At 47.1% G+C, this 26,681-nt stretch overlaps 1 protein-coding gene across 3 annotated transcripts in view; it reads right to left on the bottom strand.

The window, feature by feature from the left end:
- HYDIN (HYDIN axonemal central pair apparatus protein) overlaps positions 1-26,681 on the bottom strand; it is a 450,179-nt gene that overhangs the window by 15,638 nt on the left and 407,860 nt on the right. For all 3 annotated transcript variants that reach the window (XM_043494938.1, XM_038368829.2, XM_038368830.2), the window contains exons 69-81: positions 23,654-23,888; positions 19,789-20,001; positions 19,022-19,160; positions 16,549-16,714; positions 14,103-14,250; positions 9,772-9,979; positions 7,838-8,059; positions 7,062-7,231; positions 5,934-6,132; positions 5,608-5,766; positions 3,439-3,719; positions 2,751-2,970; positions 1,833-2,045 (exon numbers count right to left, since the gene is read on the bottom strand). In XM_043494938.1, the coding sequence (XP_043350873.1) occupies positions 1,833-2,045; positions 2,751-2,970; positions 3,439-3,719; positions 5,608-5,766; positions 5,934-6,132; positions 7,062-7,231; positions 7,838-8,059; positions 9,772-9,979; positions 14,103-14,250; positions 16,549-16,714; positions 19,022-19,160; positions 19,789-20,001; positions 23,654-23,888 (2,573 nt within the window). The remainder of the gene's footprint in view (positions 1-1,832; positions 2,046-2,750; positions 2,971-3,438; positions 3,720-5,607; positions 5,767-5,933; positions 6,133-7,061; positions 7,232-7,837; positions 8,060-9,771; positions 9,980-14,102; positions 14,251-16,548; positions 16,715-19,021; positions 19,161-19,788; positions 20,002-23,653; positions 23,889-26,681) is intronic.

Genomic DNA, 26,681 nt, shown 5'->3' with positions numbered 1-26,681 from the left:
TAAGAATGGCCATACTGGGTCAGACCAAAGGTCCATCAGCCCAGTATCCTGTCTGCCGAGAGTGGCCAGTGCCAGGTGCCCCAGAGGGAGTGAACCTAATGGGTAATGATCGAGTGATCTCTCTCCTGCCATCCATCTCCACCCTCTGACAAACAGACTAAGGACACCATTCCTTACCCATCCTGGCTAATAGCCGTTAATGGACTTAACCTACATGAATTTATCCAGTTCTCTTTTAAACCCTGTTATAGTCCTAGCCTTCACAACCTCCTCAGGCAAGGAGTTCCACAGGTTGACTGTGCGCTGTGTGGAGAAGAACTTCCTTTCATTTGTTTTAAACCTGCTGACCATTAATTTCATTTGGGGGCTTCTAGTTCTTATATTATGGGAATAAGTAAATAACTTTTCCTTATTTACTTTCTCCACAGCACTCACGATTTTACAGACCTCTATCATATCCCCCCTTAGTCTCCTCTTTTCCAAGCTGAAAAGTCCTAGCCTCTTTAATCTCTCCTCATATGGGTCCTGTTCCAAACCCCTAATCATTTAGTTGCCCTTCTCAGAACCTTTCCTAATGTCAGCATATCTTTTTTCAGATGAGGAGACCACATCTGTATGCAGTATTCAAGATTCAAGGTGGGCGTACCATGGATTTATATAAGGGCAATAAGATATTCTCCGTCTTATTCTCTATCCATTTTTCAATGATTCCTAACATCCTGTTCGCTTTTTTGATTGCTGCTGTACACTGTGTGGATGTCTTCAGAGAACTATCCACGATGACTCCAAGATCTCTTTCCTGATTAGTTGTAGCTAAATTAGCCCCCATCATATTGAATGTATAATTGGGGTTATTTTTTCCAATGTCATTACTTTACATTTATCCACATTAAATTTCATTTGCCATTTTGTTGCCCAATCACTTAGTTTTGTGAGATCTTCTTGAAGTTCTTCACAGTCTGCTTTGGTCTTGACTATGTTGAACAGTTTAGTATCATCTGAAAACTTTGCCACCTCCCTGTTTACCTCTTTCTCCAGATCATTTAGGATTAAGTTGAATAGGACTGGTCCTAGGACTGACCCTTGGGGAACACCACTTGTTATCCCTCTCCATTCTGAAAATTTACCATTTATTCCTACCCTTTGTTCCATCTTTTTACCAGTTCTCAGTCCATGAAAAGATCTTCCCTCTTATCCCATGACAACGTAATTTACATAAGAGCCTTTGGTGAGGGACCTTGTCAATTTCCTCATTACTATTACTTGTCTCTCCCTAATAACTGGTGTCCCTTCTCCCAGAGGGGTCTCCTCAGTCCAAGGGATACCATGACATGATGTTGTGAAGGTCAAGACTATAACAGGGTTCAAAAAAGAACTAGATATGTTCACGGAGGATAGGTCCGTCAATGGCTATTAGCCAGGATGGGCAGGGATGCAAAACCATGCTCTGAAGTGTCCCTAGTCTCTGTTTGCCAGAAGCTGGGAATGGGCGACAGGGATGGATCACTCCATGACTGCCTGTTCTGTTCATTTCCTCTGAAGCAGCTGGCATTGGCTACTGTTGGATATGAATACTGGGGTAGAGGGACCATTGTTCTGACCCAGTATGACCATTCATATGTTCTTATGACATCACCTGGAAGGATGGGGCTCATTTCAACACTCAAATCCTCTCAAAATCTTTGTTTTAAAGTTTGTAGTTGCTAATCTGATACACTGGTTACTCTCCTAGAATTAGTGCTCTGTGTTATCAGGTCTCTAGCAGTAGTTACAAAGGTCTTCTGCAATAAAAGAAACCACTGCCACTGCTCTCATGCCTCCACAGCTCACACCTGATGCTTCTTGTTCTCCACGTTCATAGTGAGGGGTCTGTAAGTGATCTCATAGGGCTTGTTTTGCTGATGGGCCTCTACCCTGATGAATTCAGGCCCTTTCCATTGTTCCCCCTCAATGATGGGCTGCAGGTTCCATGACTGGTTGCTCCGGTTGGACAGCATGATAGTCTGGGTGTGTTTTCCACGCACCTGACAAGTGAAATTCATCACCTGCAACAGAGGAGCACAGAGAGACTTCATCCCCCTTAGGGAATCCATTCCATTTACCTATGGCATTGCGGTGTGTGGGGGTGCAGGTACTCCTCACCCACATGCAAAGACACAAAAGGGAGAGGGGTGAAGGACAGACAGAGAGGGAGGCATGTATAAACACAGAAACAGAGCTCTCTCTTATAAGAGCATTTTGCAGATTTTCATGGAGGGCCCAATTCTGCAGTCCTTATTAACACAAGCAGGCCTACTGAACGCAGTGGGGCTACTCATTGTAAGTGCTGCAGAATGGGCAGACATCAATTACAGTCCTTTTTGTGTTCTGGCTGCTTGATTTGGTCTGAGTTCTCCTTTTGGAATTCAGGAGGACTGTGGGGTCCGGCACTCAAGAAATGTCCATCAGTGCCAGAGTTCCCGTTCATGGCCTCTCCCTTCACAAGGGTCTGTCAGGCCCACACTGGAGCCACAAAGCTGGGCATGAGTGTTCATGTAATTACAGAAGTTGAAGATCCTCACTTGGACCTAGTCCTAGAATTAAAGCTCTGTTCTGCTGCAGTTTCCACCTGTGCTATTGCTGTTCCCATTGGGAAACTGGGGGAATATGCTCTGCATCCACAGCTACACTGCAGGTTTGGGAACCAAGCCAGCTTCTATGCCGGACTGGGAATGGCACGGGGTGGAGGGGTCTCTCTCTGCTAAGGTTACCTCTTTTGTCATGGGCACCACCACGCAGTATCCAGTCAGAGTGAGCTTGAGCGCTTCGCTGCCCTGAATGCAGCACTGCAGGTTGTCATAGTGGATATCTGGGTTCAGGTCACACGGATGAAAGATCACTTCGAAGGGGACTTCCATTCCTGGGGAGATGTAACCCTCCACCGGGCTAATGGAGAAATCTGGCTCAAAACTCTTGATGTCCCATTTAAATCTTTCCAAGAAAAGCACAAAGAAAAGGACAGATTTAAAGCTGGGCTCACAGTGAATCCCAGGCTGGGTTGGGAAAGACGGGCAGGGTTCTCTAAGCATCTCGATGCCTTTCTGTGCTCTCAGTCAGCTACAGATACAGCCCTTGGGCACAGCTGCAGTAGCATGAAAGGTGGCTATGGGCCTTCACAGACATGTAGGTCCTGAGTCTGCAGCCCTGACTCACATGGCAGCGCACACTGGCACTAAGTTAAGTGGGATGATTTGGCTTATGTGAGTATCTCAACAACACTGGGGGCTACAGAACTGGGCCTGTAGAGAGGCCATATTCCACCACTCTGATGGCATGTTACATACTGTTCTGCTATCTCTGAATTCTTGGGACAGGCACAGGTCAAGCAAAGATCTCCTGGGGCTCAGGCTCAGCACAAACCTTCAGTGGAATAGGTCTTGTGTGAGAACGCTACATCACCTGACTCCTATGTCTCCCGTGTTCTGCATGAGGACGCGCCGGGAAGCCTGGCTCCGCTGTACCACTGCTCCAAAGGGGATATGATCCTGGTCCAAGCTCACTTCAATGCCCTGGCAGGAGCCCCGCACCACAAAGAAGGAGTGCAGCAGCCCCATGCACTCAAGCATCACCTCCTCCGCAAACTGCGGGATGCGGCACTTTGGGCAGAAAGTCACCTCTACGCTGCAGGTGCCCCCTTTGGGCTTCAGAGTTATGCCGCTGGATGGAGATAAGCTGAGAACCTGCCCAGACAGATGGCCAAATGTGATGTCTGAACACTGGGAACACAGAGCCCTCAGAGCTATTGAGAGTAACAGGAGAGATTTCCCAGAGCTGCTTAGTTTCATTCCTGTGCGGCTCCCATCATTATTAGCCCAATCCCAATTGCTCCCTGTAGCAGTATGTCCCTACAGCTGCCATTACATCTATGCCAAGAATGGACCTGTTTGGCGGACAGGTGGGAAGGAGGGAAAATACTTACCTCTTCCATAGCATCTTCCATCCAAGGCTATGTTGCTATAGCTACATGGTATAACGAGAAATAAGATCTAGGTATGGCTCAAAGCAGGCATGCAAAAGCCTACAGGCCTCAAGCCTGTAATATAATAGTGTAGCCAAAGTAACTAAGGCCTAAAGACTCAACATAAGCAACCAGAGGCGATGTGTGGAGGTGTGTGCAGAGTCAAGTGCCCCCCAGATTGGTCTGCTGGGTAGGGGAAGGGAGAAGGGCGCTGTCCTTCTCATGCTGCGCCTGCCCCCTGGCACACTCAGCTCCTTCCCTGGCAGCCAGGCCCAGGCAGGGAGTGAAAGGAGCAGGCCCAGACATTTCTCACGCCAGCTGCTGGGTCCCTGCTCCGTGTAGTGCAGCAGCTGCCTGAGAGAGCCTGGCCGGAGAGGTGGCAGCGGCGGGCTGCCCCCCACTCAGGCCAAGCTGCCGGGGACAGGGCTGAGTAAGCCAGAGCCCCCCTCCCTGGCATGTTTGGCCCCTGGCACTGGCAGCCTACCCCAGGCAGGGAGCAGGCCGTCACCTCAGCCAGGCTCTCTCAGGCAGCTGCTGCGCTGCACAGAGCAGCGACCGGGAGCAGCCAGCTTCAGCTGCATGAGAAGTGGCTGCCTCCTGCTCCCCGCCTGGCTCAGCTGTCCGGGAGAGTGGCTGAACATGCTGGGGGCAAGTATAGCGGAAGAAGGACAGAGCGCCCCCCAGGAAGGTCACGTGGGGTGAGGAGAGCACAGTGTCCCTGGGCTGGGCACAGGGTGGGGGGAGGTCTCTGGGCAGAGGAGACATGTGGGGCAGTCATGTGTCCTCCCCTTTAGATTGTCCCCCTCCAGTATGGGGAGGCACGAGTCATCTATGTAGCAGCTAACCAGTAAGTGACCCTGTATCACAGGTTGTTACAAGACAGAGTGCTGTTATAAGCAAGTGTTGCTGAACTGTTGACAAGTAATCACAAGGTAAGTTTATACTAGCTTTAGATATTTTAAGTTAGGAATATCCAGCAGATGTCCAGTCATGAGAATGCCATGGTAAATGATGGATATATTTGCTAATAAGCTTGAAGTAAGAGGCCTAGTAACCTGTAGAAGAAGGGTACCCAAACATTAGTAAGGTGAGGAAACAGATAAGGAAAAGGGGCTGAGAACCCCACTGAATATGAGTTAGGCATTAGCATCATCTATGATTCAAGGTGGCACTCTGTTCAGGCACTCCTGGGCCCTGCCAGGGCAAGGACCTCTCATGAGTCATCTTACCTACTCTAGGGCTGCATGCAAAGAAGGATGTGAGAATGTAAGTTCTGGGGGTTATATTCTCTCTGTGTACTTTGCTACAAGGTAGTGTTTGTGATATTGCAATAAAACAATTACAAGTTCTGCAGGTCTTCCTAAGGGTGAGTGTCTCTACCGTATGCAGTCGGGGACTCACTCCCCAACTACCTGTAATGCTTGTCCAGTCTCTCAGCAGCTGAGCTGTGCCAGACCACGTCATCTTACCTGTAAACTCTAATAATAACTACCCACTAAGTCAGACAACCTACAGTGCCTAGACATGACTGGGCTCCTCACTATGTTGGCAGTACAAATAACAAATAAGTGGCAAGATAAAGAGCACTCCAGTTGAAGAACAGGCCTTACCTTAGATTCCAGCAGCTCTGGAACAGTGAACATGAAAGTTAGGTTAAAAGTGAGAAGGGCAATGCTATTGTTCACTATTGTGATAGTCTTCTTCATAGTTTGTCCAACAGACAGCGCGCCCAATTTCATCACTTTGCTGGGAAGTTCCAAGATGTCGATCTGTGGGCAGGATAAGAACAATAGAATGGGGAAGGCGCGAGGACTGGTAATGAGGAATGGGAGAAAGGGGAAGGAGAATGGCAATGGGTGGATGACTGAGGAAAGGAGAAAGATATTCACTCTGACTGTGTGACATATGGAGCTATAGAATAGTGGTCTGATCTCACCTTCATCTCTGTGCCCTTTCCCAGGACCTCAATGGTCTGTTGGGAGAGCCCATTGATTTCAAAGGGGATGATATCATGGTAGAAAACGGCCTCTCGGGGATAGAAAGTGACTGGTACCTCCATCTTCCCTCCAGGACTCAGCACTTCAGCCTGGAAACTCACCTCAAAGTGAGTAGTGTTGGTGTACAAGCAGTCTAAGCTGTGGAAGACCAGAAAAAAACCCTTTCTGAATGTTTGGCTGGTGATCGTTAAATAGCTGAGAGCTGTCCCCCATCCGTCTTTGACCACATCCATTTAATTTTATCCGGAGGAGTTGCTAGTGGTCCAACCAAGTCTGCTAGCTATGCAGACTGAGAGAAATCCAGCCTGATGGCAACAGAAGCTGGGTCTGCTTATTGCCAGCAGGGTTGAATTGGGTCTGTTCTGATGAACATAACCCCAAAGGGAAGTAAATACAGGCATCTTCAGATCACCGTGGGGAAAAACGCCTGGCAGGACTCCCCAGGCTGAATGTACTTCTTTCATACAGGTCAATGAATGAAGGCACCCTCTTATCTCACATGAAAACAGAAAAGATAATCTATCACCTAGGAAAATGTGTCCTTTTCTGTGTGATTTATATGCTTATAACTATTAGGCAGTTTGGAAGCTGCCCTCTCTCTACCTAGAAAAATGGCCCAGTGGCAAGCGTGCTGGATAGGGACTGGGGAGACATAGGTTCACTTCCCTCCTCTGCCATAGACTTCCTGTATGACCTTGGGCATGTCACTGAGCCTCTCTGTGCTACAGTTCCCCCATCTGTACAATGGGAATAACAGCACTGCCCTGGTTCATGGGGCATACATGTAGTAATGGTCAGGATTTCTTTGATAAAATGGTTTTCTATGGGAAAATTCTGATCTGTCATGGGAAAGGGTTGGTTTTCATGAAACTTCCATTGGGAAGGTTTATCAAGGCCAGGATGGAATTTCTGGCCAAATCCAGAGACAGAGACACTCACCCCAGAATAGCCAATAGCCTGGTGATTAGGGCGCTCATCTGGGATGTGGGAGATCCATGCTCAAACTCTCTGGACTTGGACCAGGGAAGCAGCTAACATGGGTAGCTAGCTTCCCACTGCTGCCCTACCTAATCTCCTTGGCCTCCTTGTTTGTGATGGTAAGGATGCGTCTGGAAGGGGGCATCCCGGCATAGTAGATGAAGCAGGTTCCAAAGTCGAGCTTGGTAAAGGAGAAGTGGACGGTGGGCATCACCACAGAAGCCAGGAGCGTGCAGCTAAACGTGGGCCCGTTGCTGATCTGGGAAGAGAACAGGCCACAAGGTGCCTTGCTGAAGAATTTGCCAGGACAAGTGACCTAATGATAGAGGGGGTGCATTCACACAGACGCTGTTGCCCAACAGTGGGAGACCAGCATCCATGGGAACCTGCAATGGTGACAGCCCAGAAAAGCTTATGCAGCGGAAACTGAAAATGGAGTGTGAAAAAAGAGATCCCTTGGCTTAATGAGTTAGCATTTAAGGGGAATTTCATCACTGTCTTTATACAGATTTTGGTAGCTGTTAGTTTGCAGCACAACAAGCCATAGCCACACAGCTCAGTCTCAGAGCAGAGTCTTGCTCCCCAGCAGCTGTCTAACAGGAAGGTCCAGTAGACACTGTGTCAGTGCCTCTAGGTACTATGGTGGAATCAGAAACTCTACGTTTGGTGGGTGCCTTGGATGGTCCCAGGCCTGGAGCTTGTCATGGCATTCAGCTCAGATGCCCAGTGTGGATCCAGGCAGGGCGCCACATTTTTCAACGTGAGATCTAATTCAGGCTTTGCTCTAGCAAGCTCTCCCCTGCCAAAAGGATTTGCCTGGCTTTTGTGCCCTGCAGGGAGAAGAGCATGACACCCCCGCCCTGACCTTTAGCTTAAGCTCCATGTCCTTTAAGATGCATGTCTTCAGTGGGTGGAAGGTCAGCTGGGCATGTACTCGCTCTCCTGCCTCCACAGTACCATTCTCAGGGGTGATGGAGAGGTAGTGTTGCAGTGCTTTGGGGCCGGAAAACTCCCATGAGAAGCTGAAATTGAACTTGCCAGTGTTCAGGACACAGAAGTTGCGGTGAGCAGATTCGTTTATTTCCATCTGTGTGCAGGAGGAGAGCACACATGGGGTTAATACCAGAAGGGCTGGCAAACGCAACATGAATGGACAGAAAACCAAGTCACCTCCTGTCATAGGCAGCCCTGAGCCAGAGAGAGAGCTTGGGCTCTTACTGCCTATGCAATGCACCACCAAACAGCACACACATCAGCAGGGATTGGATCTAGGCGCAGGGCCAGGATCATAGAGTCATAGAATATTAGGGTTGGAAGAGACCTCAGGAGGTCACCTAGGACCAACCCCAACTAAATCATCCCAGCCAGGGCTTTGTCAAGCTGGGCCTTAAAAACCTCTAAGGATGGAGATTCCACCTCCTCGCTAGGTAACCCATTCCAGCACTTCACCACCCTCCTAGTGAAATAGTGTTTCCTAATATCCAATGGATGCCTGTACATGTCTGTGAACACAGTCCTCTACAAAACGACAGCTTGGATGGATCTCAGATACTCAAGACAAGCTTGTCCAGTGAACTCCGCAGCTGTAGGGCCTGATAATGCACTGGCCTACTACGCTGACGATCCATCGGGCAGCTAGTCCCAGAGTCTCTAACAACTTGCTGCTGTCTTATTGCACACGTTCTTGGTTTAAAATGAAATCTGATTCTCACAAAATCATTGTACCAACAGCACCAATGAAAATATATGCAGGGTGTGTCTCACCCACACAGTTCTGTGCACCTCCATCCTGACTTGCAATATTCCTCTACATTCATCACTTCTCTTTCTGGGAAGACACCTTCTCACCCAGTTGGTAGCATGGGATCCAGCAAGGATCTAGCACCATTTACATTATCTGGGCTGTTCTGCAACTCTGGTGGGCCACGTACAGCTGAGTGCTAGGCACAGAAGGGCTTGTGAAATGCCTTGCTTAGGGTCTGATCTGAAAGGATTCCTTGGGGTAATGGCTACTCATGTGAGAAAGCGTTGTCAGGATCAGGCCCTGAGTTTGTTTCTATTTCACTGAAGACTGTGGGAGATTTTCAGATGTGCCAATACACTGGGACATGTGCTCCTAAATCCCTTAGACACTTCTGAAGCATCCCCCTTGAACCCCAATGCAGCAGTAGTCACCACAGAGGCCCTAACCTTCCCCCCACTGCAGACTGGGCCATCCCTTTTATAGAGGCCTTTCTCGCTGCAGAAGGATCACTTTTCATGCCAAAGATGCTTGGTAGGGAACATTGGAGTTGCCAGCTTCACAGCGAAGCAGGTGCCATGAAGTATTTCACAAGAGTGGGAGCAAGACATAGCGCCACAAGCGTGCAGAGAACACATGGCCTTTGCCTCTAGGAGTTTATGGTCAAAATGGCAGATTGAGGTCTGACTAGATGACAATAATGGTCTCATCTGGCTTTAAATCGATAAGTCTAAGACCAGACAAAGCAAGCTGGCTGGAAGTGACCATTGGGTGTGGAGTTAGCAGGGAAGGTCTGCACACCAAGAGCAAATGCACGGACAGCTGTCTCATCAAGGCATGGCAAGGACACTTCCACCAGCCCCTGCCACATGTAACTACATCTGCTCTGCGAAGGACAGGGTGGGCGTTCTGCCTGGCAGTCCTGTTTTTACTGCCCCAAAACTGCGTTCTCCTGAGACGATTTCACAAAGAGCCACAGCATTGTGTGGGCTGCAGCTGTCTGTGCGCTTTTCACCCTTCCCCCTCAACCCCCCCCCCCCCCGTCTCCACCTTCTCACCTCCTCGAAGCTGATGATGCTGCTCTCCTGCAGACTCAGCTCGGTGAACAAGCCATCGTTTTCTTCACACCTGACACACACATTCATGCTGTAGCCAATGGCTTTGATGTTTAAGAAGAGGGGCTGGGTCTTTCTCTTGACATCGCAGATGAGGTTAAAGTTCACCTCCCCCTCCAACGTTGGTGTGAAGAGGATGGTAACAGGAAGCCTGAGGAGATGAACACAGCGGCTTTATTTGCTGGCTTTTGGAACTCTATTGCACTAGAGGTTGTGAACAAGCGAGGAAGGATGGCCCCGTGGTTGGGGCAGTAGCGTGGGATTCAGGAAAACCGAGTTTAATTTCATGCTCTGCCCCAGGGGTGACCTGGGGCAAATCATTTAGTCTTTCTCTGCTTCAGCTCCCCATCTGTAAAACAGGGATAAGAGCTCTGCCTTGCCTCATCAGGACGTGTGAAGGATAAACACGTGAAGGGTTTTTGAGGTACTCAGGTATGATGGTAATGAGGCCACACAGATACCTAAGATAGATGTGAGAGAATATTCCCCTGTATTCACAGCCTACACACTACTGTAATAATCTTTGTACAATGTATGCCTTGTGAACAGGGGTGGCAGGTTTGCAGAAATTTTGGTGGTGCCCAGAAATTTTGGTGGGTCCAGATCTCAGCTGGAAATATTTTTCAAGAGGGGGACTGACACTATAAACAGGAGAGACAAACACCGCAAGCCACCCATCGCTCTCTCCCTGTCTATTGCATTTACTGCACCTGAAGAGACAAAGGAAGAAAGCGTTGGACTCTGGGGGAGGAGTCCTGACTGAGAGTTTGGTCAGTCATCTGCTGGAGCATGTGGTGAGAAACTCTGCTTGAATCCAATACAGTTGGTTAGGTTAGGCATTAACAAGTGTTTTATCTTTATTTTTTGTAACCATTTCTGACTTTTATGCATCATTGCTTGGACTCACTTAAAATCTCTCGATTTCTAGTTAATAAACTTCTTTTATTATTTTATCTAATCCAGTGTATTAAATTGAAGTGCCTAGGAAACTCCATTAGGGATAACAAGTTGTGTGCATATTATTCCCTTAAGGGAATAATGGACTCAATATATTTGCACTGTCCAGGGGAGGGCTGGGCAGCACAGGACAAACATTCCTGGGGGAAATCTAGGACTGAGAGTGTGTTGGGGTCACACTGTGGTAATTTTTAAGGCTGGTAAGGGCCAAGGTGTGGCTGGCTGGCTGCAGCACACATCCAGACATAGCTGGGAGTGACTGGCATGCTGAGGGCAGTTTGTGAGCAGCAAGGCATTGTAAAGGGCAACCCAGGTTAGAGGGGAGGGGTGACAGCTACTCATTGGTCTGGATTGTACCCTGCTATGTCACAATGGATAGCTCCTGGGGGTTGATGAAGACTCTCAATTCCCATTGACTTTGATGGGATTCAGACCCTTACAGGAGGTAGTCAGTGCCTAAGGGCCAGGATCAAATGAAATCAAAGGTCAGGACACCCACATGCCTTCCTTACAGGTCAGCAGAAGGCTCTGAGGAAAGTACAGATCAATAAACTGTTCTTAAAAACAAAAACAACTTTATTTAAACCAGCGGGAGTTCATGGGTAGAATATTTCCCCGTGGTACTGCCATGGCAATGGAGATCCAGGGAAGTGATGGAAAGAAAAGGGACACAGAGACTGAGCATTCTTTTCTTTTTCAATGTGTCACATGCTCAAAAAGTTAAAAGATAACACATCTGAAAGGGAGATTAAAAATCAGGCAGCTACAAGATTGAGCGCCCTGCAGTGACTTCAAAGAAACATGCAGTTCTTGAAGCGTGATGCTGTTCTGGAAAGTGACTCTGCAGAAATGTCACCAGGCCCAGTGGCTCCATTTTTATTGTCCCTCACTAATTTCCAGATCAAATGCTTGGATTAAAAGCTAGAAGATGTGTTTTCTGACTGGCAACCTGGCAAACTCAGCCTTGCCTCAAGCTGGGATCTGTCCTTTTCATGCATCATCATCGGAAATAAAGCTTCTGCAGGCCAAATTATGGCCTCGGTGACACCTGTAATTTCTCACTGAATTCAAATTATGTCCTCAGTGCTACTTGGGAGCCCTGCTGCTTTCAATGGGTGTGCACAGGTGTAAATGACTGAATGGCCTTGTAGCTGGAAGGGAGACAAGTAAGAGAATCCAGCTTGCTCTTTCTTAGGGTATGTCTACACTTGTGACCCTAGGCACCCTTGTGTTCACACCCCACACACTACTGCAATGATATTTGTACAAAGTACGCCTTGTGCGGTATCACGGTGGTCAGTAATATCATTGTAAAATGCATGCGACAATCCAGTTTATGGAATTGTGAATACTCACTGAAATTAAGCTTTAAAGTTTGTAACTAAAAGGTATTTTAACCAGGCACATCAGGGAGAGTTGCTAAACAGGTTTTCTCAAGACAAAGGAAAGAGGCCAACATCTCAAAGCAGGTGTGACCAAAGTCAATGGGCTATTCATTTGCATTGGAGGTTGCAGTGCAGGAAGAGAACATTAAGGTCATGTCTACACTGTACCGATATGACTGTGCCGGTGTAAGATTGCTCATGTAACTGCGTTATGCTGACGGGAGAGAGCTGTCCTGTCCACATAATAAAATCAGTGTAACGAGCAATGGTAGGTGTGTTGGCGGCATAGAGTCTTCTGCCGATATAGCACTGTGCACACGAGTGCTTATACCAGCAAAACTTATGTCGCGCAGGGGTGTGTTTTTTCACACTCCTGAGCGACAAAAGTTTTGCTGACATAAGTGCTTGTGTAGACATGGCCTTACACTGTAAAACTGCAGCAGGAAGTGCCACTGTGGAACACACCAGGGGACACATTAATCAAGATGGAGTCAACCCCCAGAGGAGATGGGAGACTGAACCCCAGGGGATCAGTTTGATCCTTGAAACAAAGGAAGATTGGGTATAAGGACACACAGAAAGATTTTGGATCATCCTTCACCTGAGGAGACAAGATGAACCAGCACCTTGGACTCTGCAGGGAACATAGCTGAAAGCAAGCCAGCCATTGCTGAGAAAAGAAGATGGGTGAGGAAAGTACCTTGTAGAAAGACTGTAGCTTGTTCAGTTAGGAGTTAGCCATTAGAAAGGACATTTGTACTTCGGTCTGTTTGTAACTCTTTCTACCTTTATTCCTTCTACTTGGTATCACTTAATCTATAGCCTTTTGTTAATAAACTTCTTTTATTTTTCATATAAACCAACTCCATGCTGGGTTTGAAGAGAAAGGTGCATTTACCCCTGTTAATAAGCTGTAATGTGATGACTCTTTAATAGAGCCGTGAACTTAATATCTTCTGTGCATGTACAGCAGTAGGGGCTGTACATTGCAGAGAACCGTCTTTGATGGGCTTGAGGGCTGGTGTTCACTGACTGTTACTTGGTGGGCAAGGTCTGGGCTGGGAGAGCCTTGAGGAGTTTGCTGGTGAGGGGGACAGGCTGGTGTGGCAGGAAGCTGACAGTTTGCTCTCCAGCAAAGCTCACTCTTGCGGAGGCAGAGGGGTAACAGCTCTGACTCAGCTAGCCCACTAAAAATAGCAGTGTCTCTGCTGCATGGGCAGTGGGAGAGGTTTTGGTTGGATACTAGGAAACACTATTTCACTAGGAGGGTGGTGAGGCACTGGAATGAGTTACCTAGGGAGGTGGTGGAATCTCCTTCCTTAGAGGTTTTTAAGGCCCAGCTTGACAAAGCCCTGGCTGGGATGATTTAGTTGGGGTTGGTCCTGCTTTGAGCAGGGGGTTGGACTAGGTGACCTCCTGAGATCTCTTCCAACCCTGATATTCTATGATTCTATGGGCCGCATGACAGGTTAGTTGCCAGATATATACCTAGACTTGCAGGTGCTTGGGTGGCTATCCCGTCTAACCACCCAGGCAGCCACAGCTACACTGCTATTTTTAGTGCACTAGCTTAATCAGAGCTAGGTGGGTATGTCTAATGGAGCTGGAAATTACACCTCTAGCTCCATTGTAGATAACCCCAGAGCTGTGTTGGCTTTAGGGCTAACAGGAGTAAAAAACAGCAGCAATCTCTAGAGGTATCACTAACGGCAGCAGATCTGACCCTGAATACAAACAGGGAGACCGACTATGTAAGAAGAGGAACCAGCATGTCCCCACCAAGAGCTGCCTGCTGGTTGGGTAAGAGCTGATGCCATGAGGTGAAACCACTGTACAGCTTGAAAGGACTCCAATAATGCAGATAACACAGCACTGTGCTTGTGAGCCACAATCTAGCCCTGTGAGCCCTAGACATTATCTCTTCCCCTTTACCTGGAAAGAGGTGGAATGCAGCCCTCCATGGGCTGCACTGTTAGGTAGTTAATGAATCCCTTGGAATAGCGCGAGCAGTCTCTGAAAGCAAAGCTGAAGGTTTCGTTCTCATTGTTAATCATGTGAACAGTCTTGTGGGCCTCATGTCCTTTGGGGGAAACACAGGAAGGAGACAGCAAACCTTTAGTTCTCCTGTCAGGTTAGCATGGAATCAGCCACCACTCATTTATCTCATGGAAAAGTGCATGGTTTGTCCAAGTCTTTTTTTTACTGTGCCAGATGTGCTGCAGGTGGAAAGGGCAGGGCAAAAAAGCTCCCTCTACCAGAGAAGCATTGTTAATGCAGAATGTAAAATAAATTAAACTCCTATACAGGTGGAGGGAATCACTAGTGATGCTAGTGAACAATATGGCCATCTATCATTGAGCTGAGCATGAGAAATACAGCATCCGAGCTAACCCAGAATTCTGTATCCTCCTCATTATTATTATTGATATTTTGTATTGTGGTAGCATCTAGGAGCTCCAGTCATGAACCAGGACCCCGTTGTGCTAGGCACTGTACAAATGCACAGCCAAGGACTAAGGGTATGTCTTAGGAACTGAGAGAGCACAAGCTAGCACGCTAAAGACAGCCGTGTGGATGTTGCAGCTTGGGAAGCAGCTCAGGCCCTCCAACTTGCCCACCCCCTGGTCTGAGCGTGGGTGGCCAGCCCCAGTCTCCACCAGAGCCGCAGTGTCCACATTGCTATTTTTAGCACACTAGCTCAAGTGGAGCTCATGCTTATCTGTCTCCCTGGGCTGTGAGGCTCCCTTCCAGCGGCAGTGTAGACATACCATCACGGTCTGACAGCAGAGCTTGATTACACTTAATGAGCAAGGAGATGTGATGGGTAAAATAGCCCTGAGAAAAATTTCCAAAACTCTAAACATTTTGCAAAAGCAGCTTTTCTCTAACATGCACTAATGCCGGATAGTGCATGTGGCATGACAATGGTCTTGCAGGCACTCAGCTGGGGTTACCAGCGAAAATCACTCACTAACGTCGCCACACCAGGCATGGACCAATGACTCTTTGACATGGGACCAACCCCCTGACACACACTCACATACTGTACTGGTGGATGAATGGATGGGCTGGGGTTCAGCTGACAACAGAAGCTCCATAGAACAAATCTGAGATCTCTTTTTTAACTCATTTTTTACTCCACTCTCCCTCTTCCCAGTTGCTATATCTCACTCACCACTAATAAGCATCTTTGCTTGAGAAATCTGAAATCTGACACCCCTTCTACCCTTAAACCCCTACCAACCAACCAAAAATAAATTAATTAATAAAATCTTTAAAAAACAAACCAACCAACCAACACCGCCCCATGCAGAATTTGAGTCTGAAAAGGGAGAAATGCCAGACGCTGCATGAAATCAACTAGGATCTTTGCTATTAAGAACATAAGAGCGGCCACACTGGGTTAGACCAATGGTTTATCTAGCGCAGGATTCTGTCTTGCGACAGTGGTCAGTACCAGATGCTTCAGAGGGAATGAAAAGAACAGGGCAATTATTGAGTGATCCATGCCCTCTCGTCCAGTCCCAGCTTCTCGTAGTCAGAGGTTTAGGGACACCCTGAACGTAGAGTGGCATCCCTGGCACTGATGGACCTATCCTCCATGAACTTATTTAATTCTCTGCTGCACCCAGTTACACTTGTGGCCTTCGCAACATCCCCTGGCAATGAGTTCCACAAGTTGACTGTGCATTGTGTGAAGTACTTCCTTTTGTTTGTTTTAAACTTGCTGCCTGTTAATTTCATTGGGTGACCCTGGGTTCTTGTATTATGTGAAGGGGTAAATAACATTCCCTTGTTCACTTTCTCCCCACCAGGCATGATTTTATAGACTTCTATCAGATCCTTCCCTCTTAGCTGTCTATTTTCTAAGCTGAAAAGTCCCAGTCTTTTAAATTTCTCCTCATATGGAAGCTGTTCCATACCCCAATCATTTTTGTTGCCTTTCTCTGGACCTTTTCCAATTCTAATATATCTTTTTTGAAACTGGACAACCAGAACTGCACACAGTATTCAAGTTGTCGGAGTATCATGGATTTATATAGTGGCATTATGACATTTTCTGTCTTATTATCTATCCCTTTCCTAAGGGTTCCTAACATTAGCTTTTTGACTGCTGCTGAACATTGCTATTGATTTTACATAGAAGGTGCTCAGATACTAAGGTGGGCAGCAATATAAACCCTAAGATATATGGACAGAAATTGTTTTTCTCCTTTGAAGTGCTCTTTTCCACTTTCAGCCTCTGTTTTTTTTAATGTTAAACAAAAGAATTAGGATCAACAGTAACTATAGAACATTACATTTTTGAATGGAGAGAAAAGTGGAAGGTAGCAGCAACCACAGGCTCCCATAGTGTGGGACACAGAATCTGCCTTACCGACTAACAAAGAGAAATAGTTCAGGTGGGATCTGTCCAGAGATACTGAGGGGTCGGTGATGTTGCCCACCAACAGGAATGGGATTGAGATGTTCTGTTCAGGGATTGTAAAGGTCCAAAACGATTCTGTGATACCCAGGTGCTGCGGGATGAATTCAAATGTGACCTGAGGAAGAAGAGGCAAATTAAATCAGGTGACTATCCATGGAGTGATGGTGAAATGGGTGATACACCAGACTTGGATGGGGCTTCAGGAATGGGACAGGTGTAATACTATATGTGGCTCTCTGTCTCTGCCTAGTAGCTAGATCACAGAGAATAACTAAGTTGAAGAGCCTCTGCAGCCTATGCTGAAGAACCCTGGTTCCACAGCTCAAAGGCTGTAGCAGACGAATACACAGTCAGACTGCGTAGGCCGGGTTACACATACATTGGGGTTGATCAGAAAGGTCACATTCTTATGGCGTGACAGCTCCATTTTCTTGCTCTACAGGCACAGCACAAAGGGTTTCTCATCCCTTCGGGATCTTGTGCAAACCATTGCCTCAGTGAGGAATGAATACCTGCTAGCTTTCCTGTGAACTGCAAGCTGCTTGTGAGCTCAGGCAGTTGCACAAAATAGCCAGCAGCAAACCTAATCAAGGTAGACATCTCTAATAAGTAAATGGAGCTGCAGGATTGGGTCATATTGATTTTGCTTTGACTTTCTCAGATGCTCGGGCTTAGGTGTGCCAAAAAAAAAAAAAAAGCAGAGTACCATAACTCTAAGGTCAAGAGAACAGAACACCTGCTCTGGAGTGAAGGACCAGGCGGTCAGCTGATGCCCACAGTGACTGAGACACACTTAGGGCTTCTCTAAATAGGCAGACTCAGGAAACTTAATCCCAAATTAATTTTTAAAGTGGATTAGTTAAACTACATTAAACCTGTGTGGACATTCTTATTCAGAATTAAAGTGGCCTTAATTCAATTTATCTTAATTCACTAAAGTTATATAATCTTATTCCAATTAAGGCCACTCCAATTCTGAATAGGAGTGTCCACAAAAGGGGTTTAATGTGATTTAATTAATCCACTTTAAATTCATATCTTTAGTTAATGCAGATTAACTTTCTTGAGTGTCCCTAGGTAGACAAAACTCTTCCCTTCCATTCAAGAATTTCCCAGTGCAGGTTTGTGCCATGTGCAAAAGGAGATGCCCAAAGATGGTTTTAGCAGAGAACACTAAGACAATGGGCCAGATTCTGTGCTGACTTCCAGCCTGTGTAGGTTGACCCAATGAATGACACGGAGCAGGAAGAGTCGTCATTTCTGGAACAGAAAGTTCTTTAGGGACTCTCTGTATTCTACCCAGGCACTTCTCTGTCCTCCCACCACTATGGTTCCCTTCCCTCATTCTGGTTTCCTCACACTTGGATGTGGCTATTGCTCATGTGGAGAGATACCCACACTCCCTACTGTAGCTGCAGCATCCTGTCTCCAATAGTCTGCTGTCATGCAGACTGGAGCCCTCTAGTTAGTCACAAAATAGGTGAGAGCAAATTTCCCCTCCAAAATTTTCTCACTTCTGACCATGGCAGTTACCTGAAAGGGTCAGAGGGCAGCTTCCATTCCTGCTTAACACATAACCTCCTGGGCAGGACTGGGATGGCACTGTGCCAGTTTGCTATAGCAGACATGTGATTTGGCTAATCACAAGGATCTGAAGTGAGACAATATGCTTCACATTGGCCACTAGACAGCTTGCTGTCACACACACAACAGGCAGCCCCTAACAGCCTTCAAGAGATTCAAACCAGGGGGCTATAGCAGAAAGACTCTGTATCCCAACACTGCTCAGCTGGGTCATCCAATCCCCGGGCTCCAGGCTTTGTCTCTGGGTCCCTATTCATTTCTGCTCTCGGAGAAATCTTCTTTCTTACGCTCACCCACCTGCCCATTTCATTTTCTTACTCATCTACGTCAGAGGGAGCTTGTGAGAACTAGTTATTACTGAGACAGGCCCCCTGCCTGCCCACATAGCCTGGGGGTGAGTTCGAAAGGCTACCTGCACTGAGGTGTTGCAGGGGAACAAGCTGCCTGTAGTCCCTGCTTAGCCAAGGGAGCTGGAGCAGGCTGGCACAGCCTACAAAGTGGGCGAGGCCGGTCAGTGAGTGGGCAGGACCATGGCAACCAGGAGACATGCTGATTCCATTAATCTCTGGGGCACTCTCCATCCGTGGGGCATCAGTGGCAACCCAGACTGCATTTAAAGCTGCCCTTCCTCTGCCAGTCCCTCCCCATGCCCTTTCCTTGGGAGGTGGTGATGCAAGTTGGCACCACCTGCACCTGCAGGGTTGAAATAAGCTCAGCTCTTTAAAGTGCTTGAAAACATAGTGCTGTGTAAGAGTTATGCATTACAGTTAGAGCGGTATTGTATACAGTGAGACCTGCACACCACTAGGCGAGACACCTGCATCAGCCTCCCTCCTACCTTGGCCTTTTTCTCAGGCCGGATCTGGCCCATTTCTGTCAGACAGCTGAAGACTGACTGTTCTCGCAAGTCTTCTGACTGTTCACAAGCCCACTGGAAGGAGTAGGTGGAATTGGTGGGGTTCACAAGCATGAAGGTCCTGGCCACAACAAACAGAAATTGCCATTAGAAAGGGAACAGTGAACAGTTCTGGGAGCTGCTCAGCAGACACCGGGCACTGCCAGCTCCTCCAAGGGAGGATTCCTTGGCACACCCCATCTACCTCCACTGCTATGGGCATGACAGCTCCATCCCATTACCGATTTTGGAGCCCCCACAGCCCTCTGGGCTGGCTGGCTACCTTTACCATCTGTAAACAGATACTGAGGTCACTCCAATGCAAACCCTAGCTCCAGAGTGATGAGGGTAAAATCCAACATAACAAAGCTCTTTCCTAAGTGCAGCTCTCTAGCGGGGTTATTTCCTTTGCTGCCCCAATCCGACTCAAATATTCAAAGAGTCTCCTGTGGAGAGAAAGGAGAGTTATACTGGATGATACCTATGGGCTGGGGACCAGCTACATTTGTTGCAGGACTGGATGGTGGAAGCAAAGATAGCTAGTCTATGTTGCTCCTGTCTTCCCAGAGCCCCAAGTGATCTACTGGGAGCTGGACCATAGGAACTGTGCAGCTGTGCCACAAGGAGTTTAGAAGATTGAGCTTATGGGTCTCTGGCTGAGTTGTTGTGAATAGCCAGTAGTCAGCAAGTCAAGCCTTCTCCATGCCCACCTGCTGTTCCGAGTATGCACTCCGACAGATGCAAACTCTATCACCCTGGTGTTGGGATCCAGTGCAGCCCCTCGGGGCCCTCGCAGCTCTGGGTTGCGCCTGTTTGAGGTGAGGTAGTCAGAGTCCTCCAGCTCGAAATGGCAGTATGGCAGGAGGCTTCTCCCCTTCACAGCCACTATGGGGCGTTGGTGATTGGGCTTCAGGTTGGGGATACTGAGAAGAAATGGACCAATTAGTGTTATCAAAGGCAGCGGGGCAGTTTTATGGCTTTGTTGTACACAGTTTTCACGTCCTCTCTCTCAGATGTACCGAGCAGTGAATTAAATGGAAGCTCACTTTGTGGTGATGAGGCAGCAAAGGAGACAAAGGTATAGTAATTCCTCAGTGGGAGAAAAGTGACACCTTTACTGATAAACACACTGGAGGTCATGCTGGTGACTCAATATGGATAAGCCCTTGCTAAGTTTCCATACTCATCCAAAAGCCAGTAGTAGTGATCGAACCTGGCCTGTAGTTCCCTGGATTCTCCTTCTTCCCTTTTTTAAAGATGGCACTATATTTGCTTTTTTCCAATCGTCCAGGACCTCCCCCAGTCGCCACAAGTTTTCAAATATAATGGCCAATGGCTCTGCAATCACATCAGCCAACTCCCTCAGCACTCTCGGATGCATTAGATCCGGCCCCAGGGAGTTGTTCATGTCCAGCGTTTCTAAATAGTCACCTGGTCACCTGCCATGTTTGATATTCTTTCTGCTTATCAGGATGATTTGTTCCTGGGCTTAAGTGATTTCCCATACCCAAGGTAAATTAGTATTAGTCATTAGGACTCCACCAGAATGGTACAAGCCAGGCAAAGGGGCTGCGGGAGGACTGTGAATTACTTACCATCCATCTCTGAAAGGCGGAATCCTACTTGTACCCTACCCCCATTTTAAACATTTTTTTAAAGTGAGTTTTCCCAGTATGTTTCAGGTTCCCAGGAAGGAGGATTGCTAGGAATCCACCTAATAAAGAGAGGGAAGAGCATCTTCACAGGCAGGCTGGCTAACCTAGTAAGGAGGGCTTTAAACTAGGTTCGCCGGGGGATGGAGACCTAAGCCCAGAAGTAAGTGGGGGAGTGGGATACTGGGAGAAAACAGAAGGAGGAGCGTGCAACAGGGGAGGCGGCCTGATTCATACTGAGAAAGTTGGGCAATTGGCTAGTTATCAGGTGCCTGTACATGAACGCAAGAAGCCTGGGAAACAAGCAGGGAGAACTGGAAGTCCTGGCACAGTCAAGGAACTATAATGTGATTGGAATAACAGACTTGGTGAGGTAACTTACTTGACTGGAGCACTGTCAGGATGAGTATAAACTGTTCAGGAAGGACAGGCAGGGGAGGAAAGGTGGAGGAGTTACATTGTATGGAAGGGAGCAGTATGATTGCTCAGAGCTTCAGTATGAAACTGGAGAAAAGCCTGTTGAGAATCTCTGGTTTAACTTTGGAGGTAAGAGCTAAAAGGGTGATGTCGTGGTGGGCGTCTGCTCTTGACCACCAGACCAGGAGGATGAGATGGACGAGGCTTTCTTTGGACAACTAACAGAAGTTTCCACATCACAGGCCCTAGTTCTCATGGGGGACTTCAAATACTCTGACATCTGCTGGGAGAGCAATACAGCGGTGCACAGACAATCCAGGAAGTTTTGGGAGAGTGTTGGGGACAACTTCCTGGTGCAAGTGCTGGAGGAACCAACTGGGAGCCTGATCCTCTTGACCCACTGCTCACAAAACAGGGAAGAATTGGCAGGGGAAGTAGAAGTGGGTGGCAACCTGGGCAGTAGTGATCATGAGATGGTCGAGTTCAGGTTCCTACCAAAAGGAAGAAAGGAGAGAAGTAGAATATGGACCCTGGACTTCAGAAAAGCAGACTTTGACTTCCTCGGGGAACTGATGGGCAGGATCCCCTGGGAGGCTAATATGAGGGGGAAAGAAGTCCAGGAAAGCTGGCTGTATTTTAAAAAAGCCTTATTGAAGGCAGAGGAACAAATCATCCTGATAAGCAGAAAGAATATCAAACATGGCAGGTGACCAGGTGACTATTTAGAAACGCTGGACATGAACAACTCCCTGGGGCCGGATCTAATGCATCCGAGAGTGCTGAGGGAGTTGGCTGATGTGATTGCAGAGACATTGGCCATTATATTTGAAAACTTGTGGCGACTGGGGGAGGTCCTGGACGATTGGAAAAAGGCAAATATAGTGCCATCTTTAAAAAAGGGAAGAAGGAGAATCCAGGGAACTACAGGCCAGTCAGCTTCACCTCAGTCCCTGGAAAAATCATGGAGCAGGTCCTCAAGGAATCCATTTGAAGCACTTGGAGGAGAGGAAGGTGACCAGGAACAGATAACATGGATTCACCAAGGGCAAGTCATGCCTGACCAACCTGACTGTTTTCTATAATTAGATAACTGGCTCTGTGCATATGGGGAAAGTGGTGGACATGATATACCTTGACTTTGGCAATGCTTTTGATACGGTCTCCCACAGTATTCTTGCCAGCAAGTTAAAGAAGTATGGATTGGACGAATGGACTATAAGGTGGATAGAAAGCTGGCTAGATCATCAGGTTCAACGGGTAGTGATCAATGGCTCAATGTCTAGTTGGCAGCTGGTATCAAGAGGAGAGCCCCTGGGGTCTGTTCCAGGGCCGGTTTTGTTCAACATCTTCATTAATGATCTGGATGATGGGATGGACTGCACCCTCAGCAAGTTTGTGGATGACACTAAACTGGGGTGGGGTAGGAGGTAGATACTCTGGCAGGTAGGGATAGGATCCAGAGTGACCTAGACAAATTGGAAGATTGGGCTAAAAGAAATCAGATGAGGTTCAACAAGGACTGCACTTAGAATGGAAGAATCCCATGCACTGCTACAGGCTGGGGACCGACTGGCTAAGTGGCAGTTCAGCAGAAAAGGACCTAGGGGTTACAGTGGATGAGAAGCTGGATTTTAGTCAGCAGTGTGCCCTTGTTGCCAAGAAGGCCAATGGCATATTGGGCTGCAATAGTAGGAGCATTGCCAGCAGACCGAGGGAAATGATTATACCCCTGTATTCGGCACTTGTAAGGCCATACCTGGAGTATTGTGTCCAGTTTTGGACCCCCACTACAGAAAGGATGTAGACAAATTGGAGAGACTCCAGCGGAGGACAACGAAAATGATTAGGGAGCTGGGGCACATGATTTATGAGGAGCGGCTAAGGAAACTCATCTTATTTAGTCTGCAGAAGAGAAGAGTGAGGGGGGATTTGATAGCAACCTTCAACTACCTGAAGGGGAGTTGCAAAGAGGATGGAGCTCGGCTGTTCTCAGTGGTGGCAGATGACAGAACAAGGAGCAATGGTTTCAAGTTGCAGTGGGGGAGGTCTAGATTGGATATTAGGAAAAAATATTTCACTAGGAGGGTGGTGAAGCATTGGAATGGGTTACCTAGGGAAGTAGTGGAATCTCCATCCTTAAAGGTTTTTAAGGTCAGACTGGGATGATTTGGTCCTGCTTTGAGCAGGGGGTTGGACTAGATGACCTCCTGAGGTCTCTTCCAACCCTGATAGTCTACGGTTCTTTTTCCACCCTGATCACCTTCCCTCCAGAACTAAACAACCTAAGGGATCCTAAGGGATGGCACAGGTTTGGTCCCAGGGCTAAAGACTTCCAAGCTGGGACTAAACAAAGCTGTGGGTTTTTGATGCCCCACTTTTCCTCGACTGCATTCTTGGTCCATCCATTTCAGAGAGCACCAAATCCCATTTACACCAAAGTCCTTTGGACAATAATTCCGTGTTATTAGCACTTGTCAAGATGCGATCCACCCAGAGGGTTTCCTACCTGCAGAGTAGGTGGCCCTCAAACTCTCCCACTTCCAGTGGGGAGAATTTCAACAGGAACTGCTGCTTCTTCCCGGCTGGGATGATGCCGCTGCTGGGTTCCATGGAGAATGGAGGGAGAGCAGCAACAGCACACAGGAAGGATGAGACACTCTCCAGAACACTGCCTAGCTGGCTAGCGGGTCGGCTGCATGGTAGTTTGGTGGAGGCAGCAGACGTGGCAGATGGGAACTCCCCTGTGTTAAGGAATGGGTGGTTAGGTCAGTTTCACTGGATTTGTCTTTGAGGATGAAACCTCTTGTTCTGAGCCCAGACCCCCTGATTCAGTATGATGGACAGAAGGCCGAGGGGATTTGGCTTAAAGACCACACAAAGGCTATCCCCCTTTGCAAACCCTTTCCAAGGATAATTCCAACCTGTGTTAATGAAAGGTGTAATGAGGCTTCATGTCATCACTTCTGCACTGCCTCTTACTAACTAACTCATCCAAGTGAGAGTCAAGGAGTAGTGGGAAAGTGAGGGCAAAGGGTGGGCAGAAGGGGCAGCTGGGGAGAATACATATGCTGAAAAACACCTAGAAAAGTTCCATACAAGGGCATGAAATCAAAATGCTGAAAGACACCCCATAATCCGATGAAGTGAGCTGTAGCTCACGAAAGCTTATGCTCAAATATATTTGTTAGTCTCTAAGGTGCCACAAGTACTCCTTTTCTTTTTGCGAATACAGACTAACACGGCTGCTACTCTGACACCCCATCATGCCTGTCTGAACAAATCATGCCCGCACTTACATCCATGCCTAGTTAGCAGGGTTGCACAGATGAATCTGAGGGCAGAATGTGGCTCATTGTGTGTATGTTCTTTCAGCTGAAAAGGTAGGCAGGCATTAAGTGATCAAGGAACAGCACTAGTGCATATTGCAGTGTCTGGTCTTCTCTTCCTCTGTTTATCAAGCTTCCACAGCTAGCAATAGCCATCAAACCACAAAGCAGGCGCATAATGGAACAGCCCAATGGTCCACAGCACCCTGAAGAAGTGGGATCGCTAAACACTGAGGATGGAGGGGAGGTTAAGGATAATCTAGGCACGGCCCAATATCTAAACAAATACTTTGCCTCAGTCTTTAATAAGGCTCATGAGGATCTTAGGGATAATGGTAGCATGACAAATGGGAATGAGGATATGGAGGTAGATATTACCATAACTGAGGTAGAAGCGAAACTTGAACAGCTTAATGGGACTAAATCGGGGGGCCCAGATAATCTTCATCCAAGAATATTAAAGGAATTGGCATATGAAATTGCAAGCCCATTAGCAAGAATTTTTAATGAATCTGTAAACTCAGGGGTTGTACCGTATGACTGGAGAATTGTTAACATAGTTCCTATTTTTAAGAAAGGAAAAAAAAAAGTGATCTGGGTAACTACACACCTGTTAGTTTGACATCTGTAGTATGCAAGGTCTTGGAAAAAATTTTGAAGGAGAAAGTAGTTAAGGACATTGAGGTCAATGGTAAATGGGACAAAATACAACATGGCTTTACAAAAGGTAGATCGTGCCAAACCAACCTGATATCCTTCTTTGAGAAAGTAACAGATTTTTTAGACAAAAGAAACACAGTGGATCTAATTTACCTAGATTTCAGTAAGGCATTTGATACAGTGCCACATGGAGAATTATTAGTTAAATTGGAAAAGATGGGGATTAATATGAAAATTGAAAGGTGGATAAGGAATTGGTTAAAAGGGAGACTACAGTGGGTTATACTGAAAGGTGAACTGTCAGACTGGAGGGAGGTTACCAGTGGAGTTCCTCAGGGATCGGTTTTGGGACCAATCTTATTTAATCTGTTTATTACTGACATCGGCACAAAAAGTGGGAGTGTGCTAATAAAGTTTGCGGATGATACAAAGCTGGGAGGTATTGCCAATTTAGAGAAGGACCGGGATATCATACAGGAGGATCTGGATGACCTTGTAAATTGGAGTAATAGTAATAGGATGAAATTTAATAGTGAGAAGTGTAAAGTCATGCATTTAGGGATTAATAACAAGAATTTTAGTTATAAGCTGGGGATGCATCAATTAGAAGTAATGGAGGAGGAGAAGGACCTTGGAGTATTGGTTGATCACAGGATGACTATGAGCTGCCAATGTGATATGGCTGTGAAAAAAGCTAATGCGGTCTTCGGATGCATCAGGCGAGATATTTCCAGTAGAGATAAGGAGGTGTTAGTACCATTATACAAGGCATTGGTGAGATCTCACCTGGCATACTGTGTGCAGTTCTGGTCTCCCATGTTTAAGAAGGATGAATTCAAACTGGAAAAGGTACAGAGAAGGGCTACTAGGATGATCCGAGGAATGGAAAACCTGTTTTATGAAAGGAGACTCAAAGAGCTTGACTTCTTTAGCCTAACCAAAAGAAGGTTGGGGGAAATATGATTGCTTTCTATAAATATATCAGAGTGATAAATACTGGAGAGGGAGAGGAATTATTTAAGCTCAGTACCAATGTGGACACAAGAACAAATGGATATAAACTGGCCATCGGGAAGTTTAGACTTGAAATTAGATGAAGGTTTCTAACCATCAGAGGAGTTCTGGAATTGCCTTGGGAAGCAGTGGGGGCAAAAGACCTATCTGGCTTCAAGATTAAACTTGATAAGTTTATGGTGGAGATGGTATGAGGGGATAATATGATTTTGGCAATTAATTGATTTTTGACTATTAGCGGTAGATATGCCCAATGGCCTGTGATGGGATGTTAGATGGGGTGGGATCTGAGTTACTACAGAGAATTATTTCCTGGGTATCTGGCTGGTGAATCTTGCCCACATGCTCAGGGTTCAGCTGATCGCCGTATTTGGGGCCAGGAAGGAATTTTCCTCCAGGGCAGATTGGAAGAGCCCCTGGGGGTTTTTCGCCTTCCTCTGTAGCATGGGGCACAGGTCACTTGCTGGAGGATTCTCTGCACCTTGAAGTCTTTAAACCATGATTTGAGGACTTCAATAGCTCAGACATTAGTGA

The sequence above is a fragment of the Dermochelys coriacea genome, chromosome 12, assembly GCF_009764565.3.
Source record: "Dermochelys coriacea isolate rDerCor1 chromosome 12, rDerCor1.pri.v4, whole genome shotgun sequence".
In the NCBI taxonomy this organism is placed as follows: Eukaryota; Metazoa; Chordata; order Testudines; family Dermochelyidae; genus Dermochelys; species Dermochelys coriacea.
Note: the sequence above shows the minus strand (reverse complement) of the source record. Positions and strands in the feature narration are given on the sequence as shown.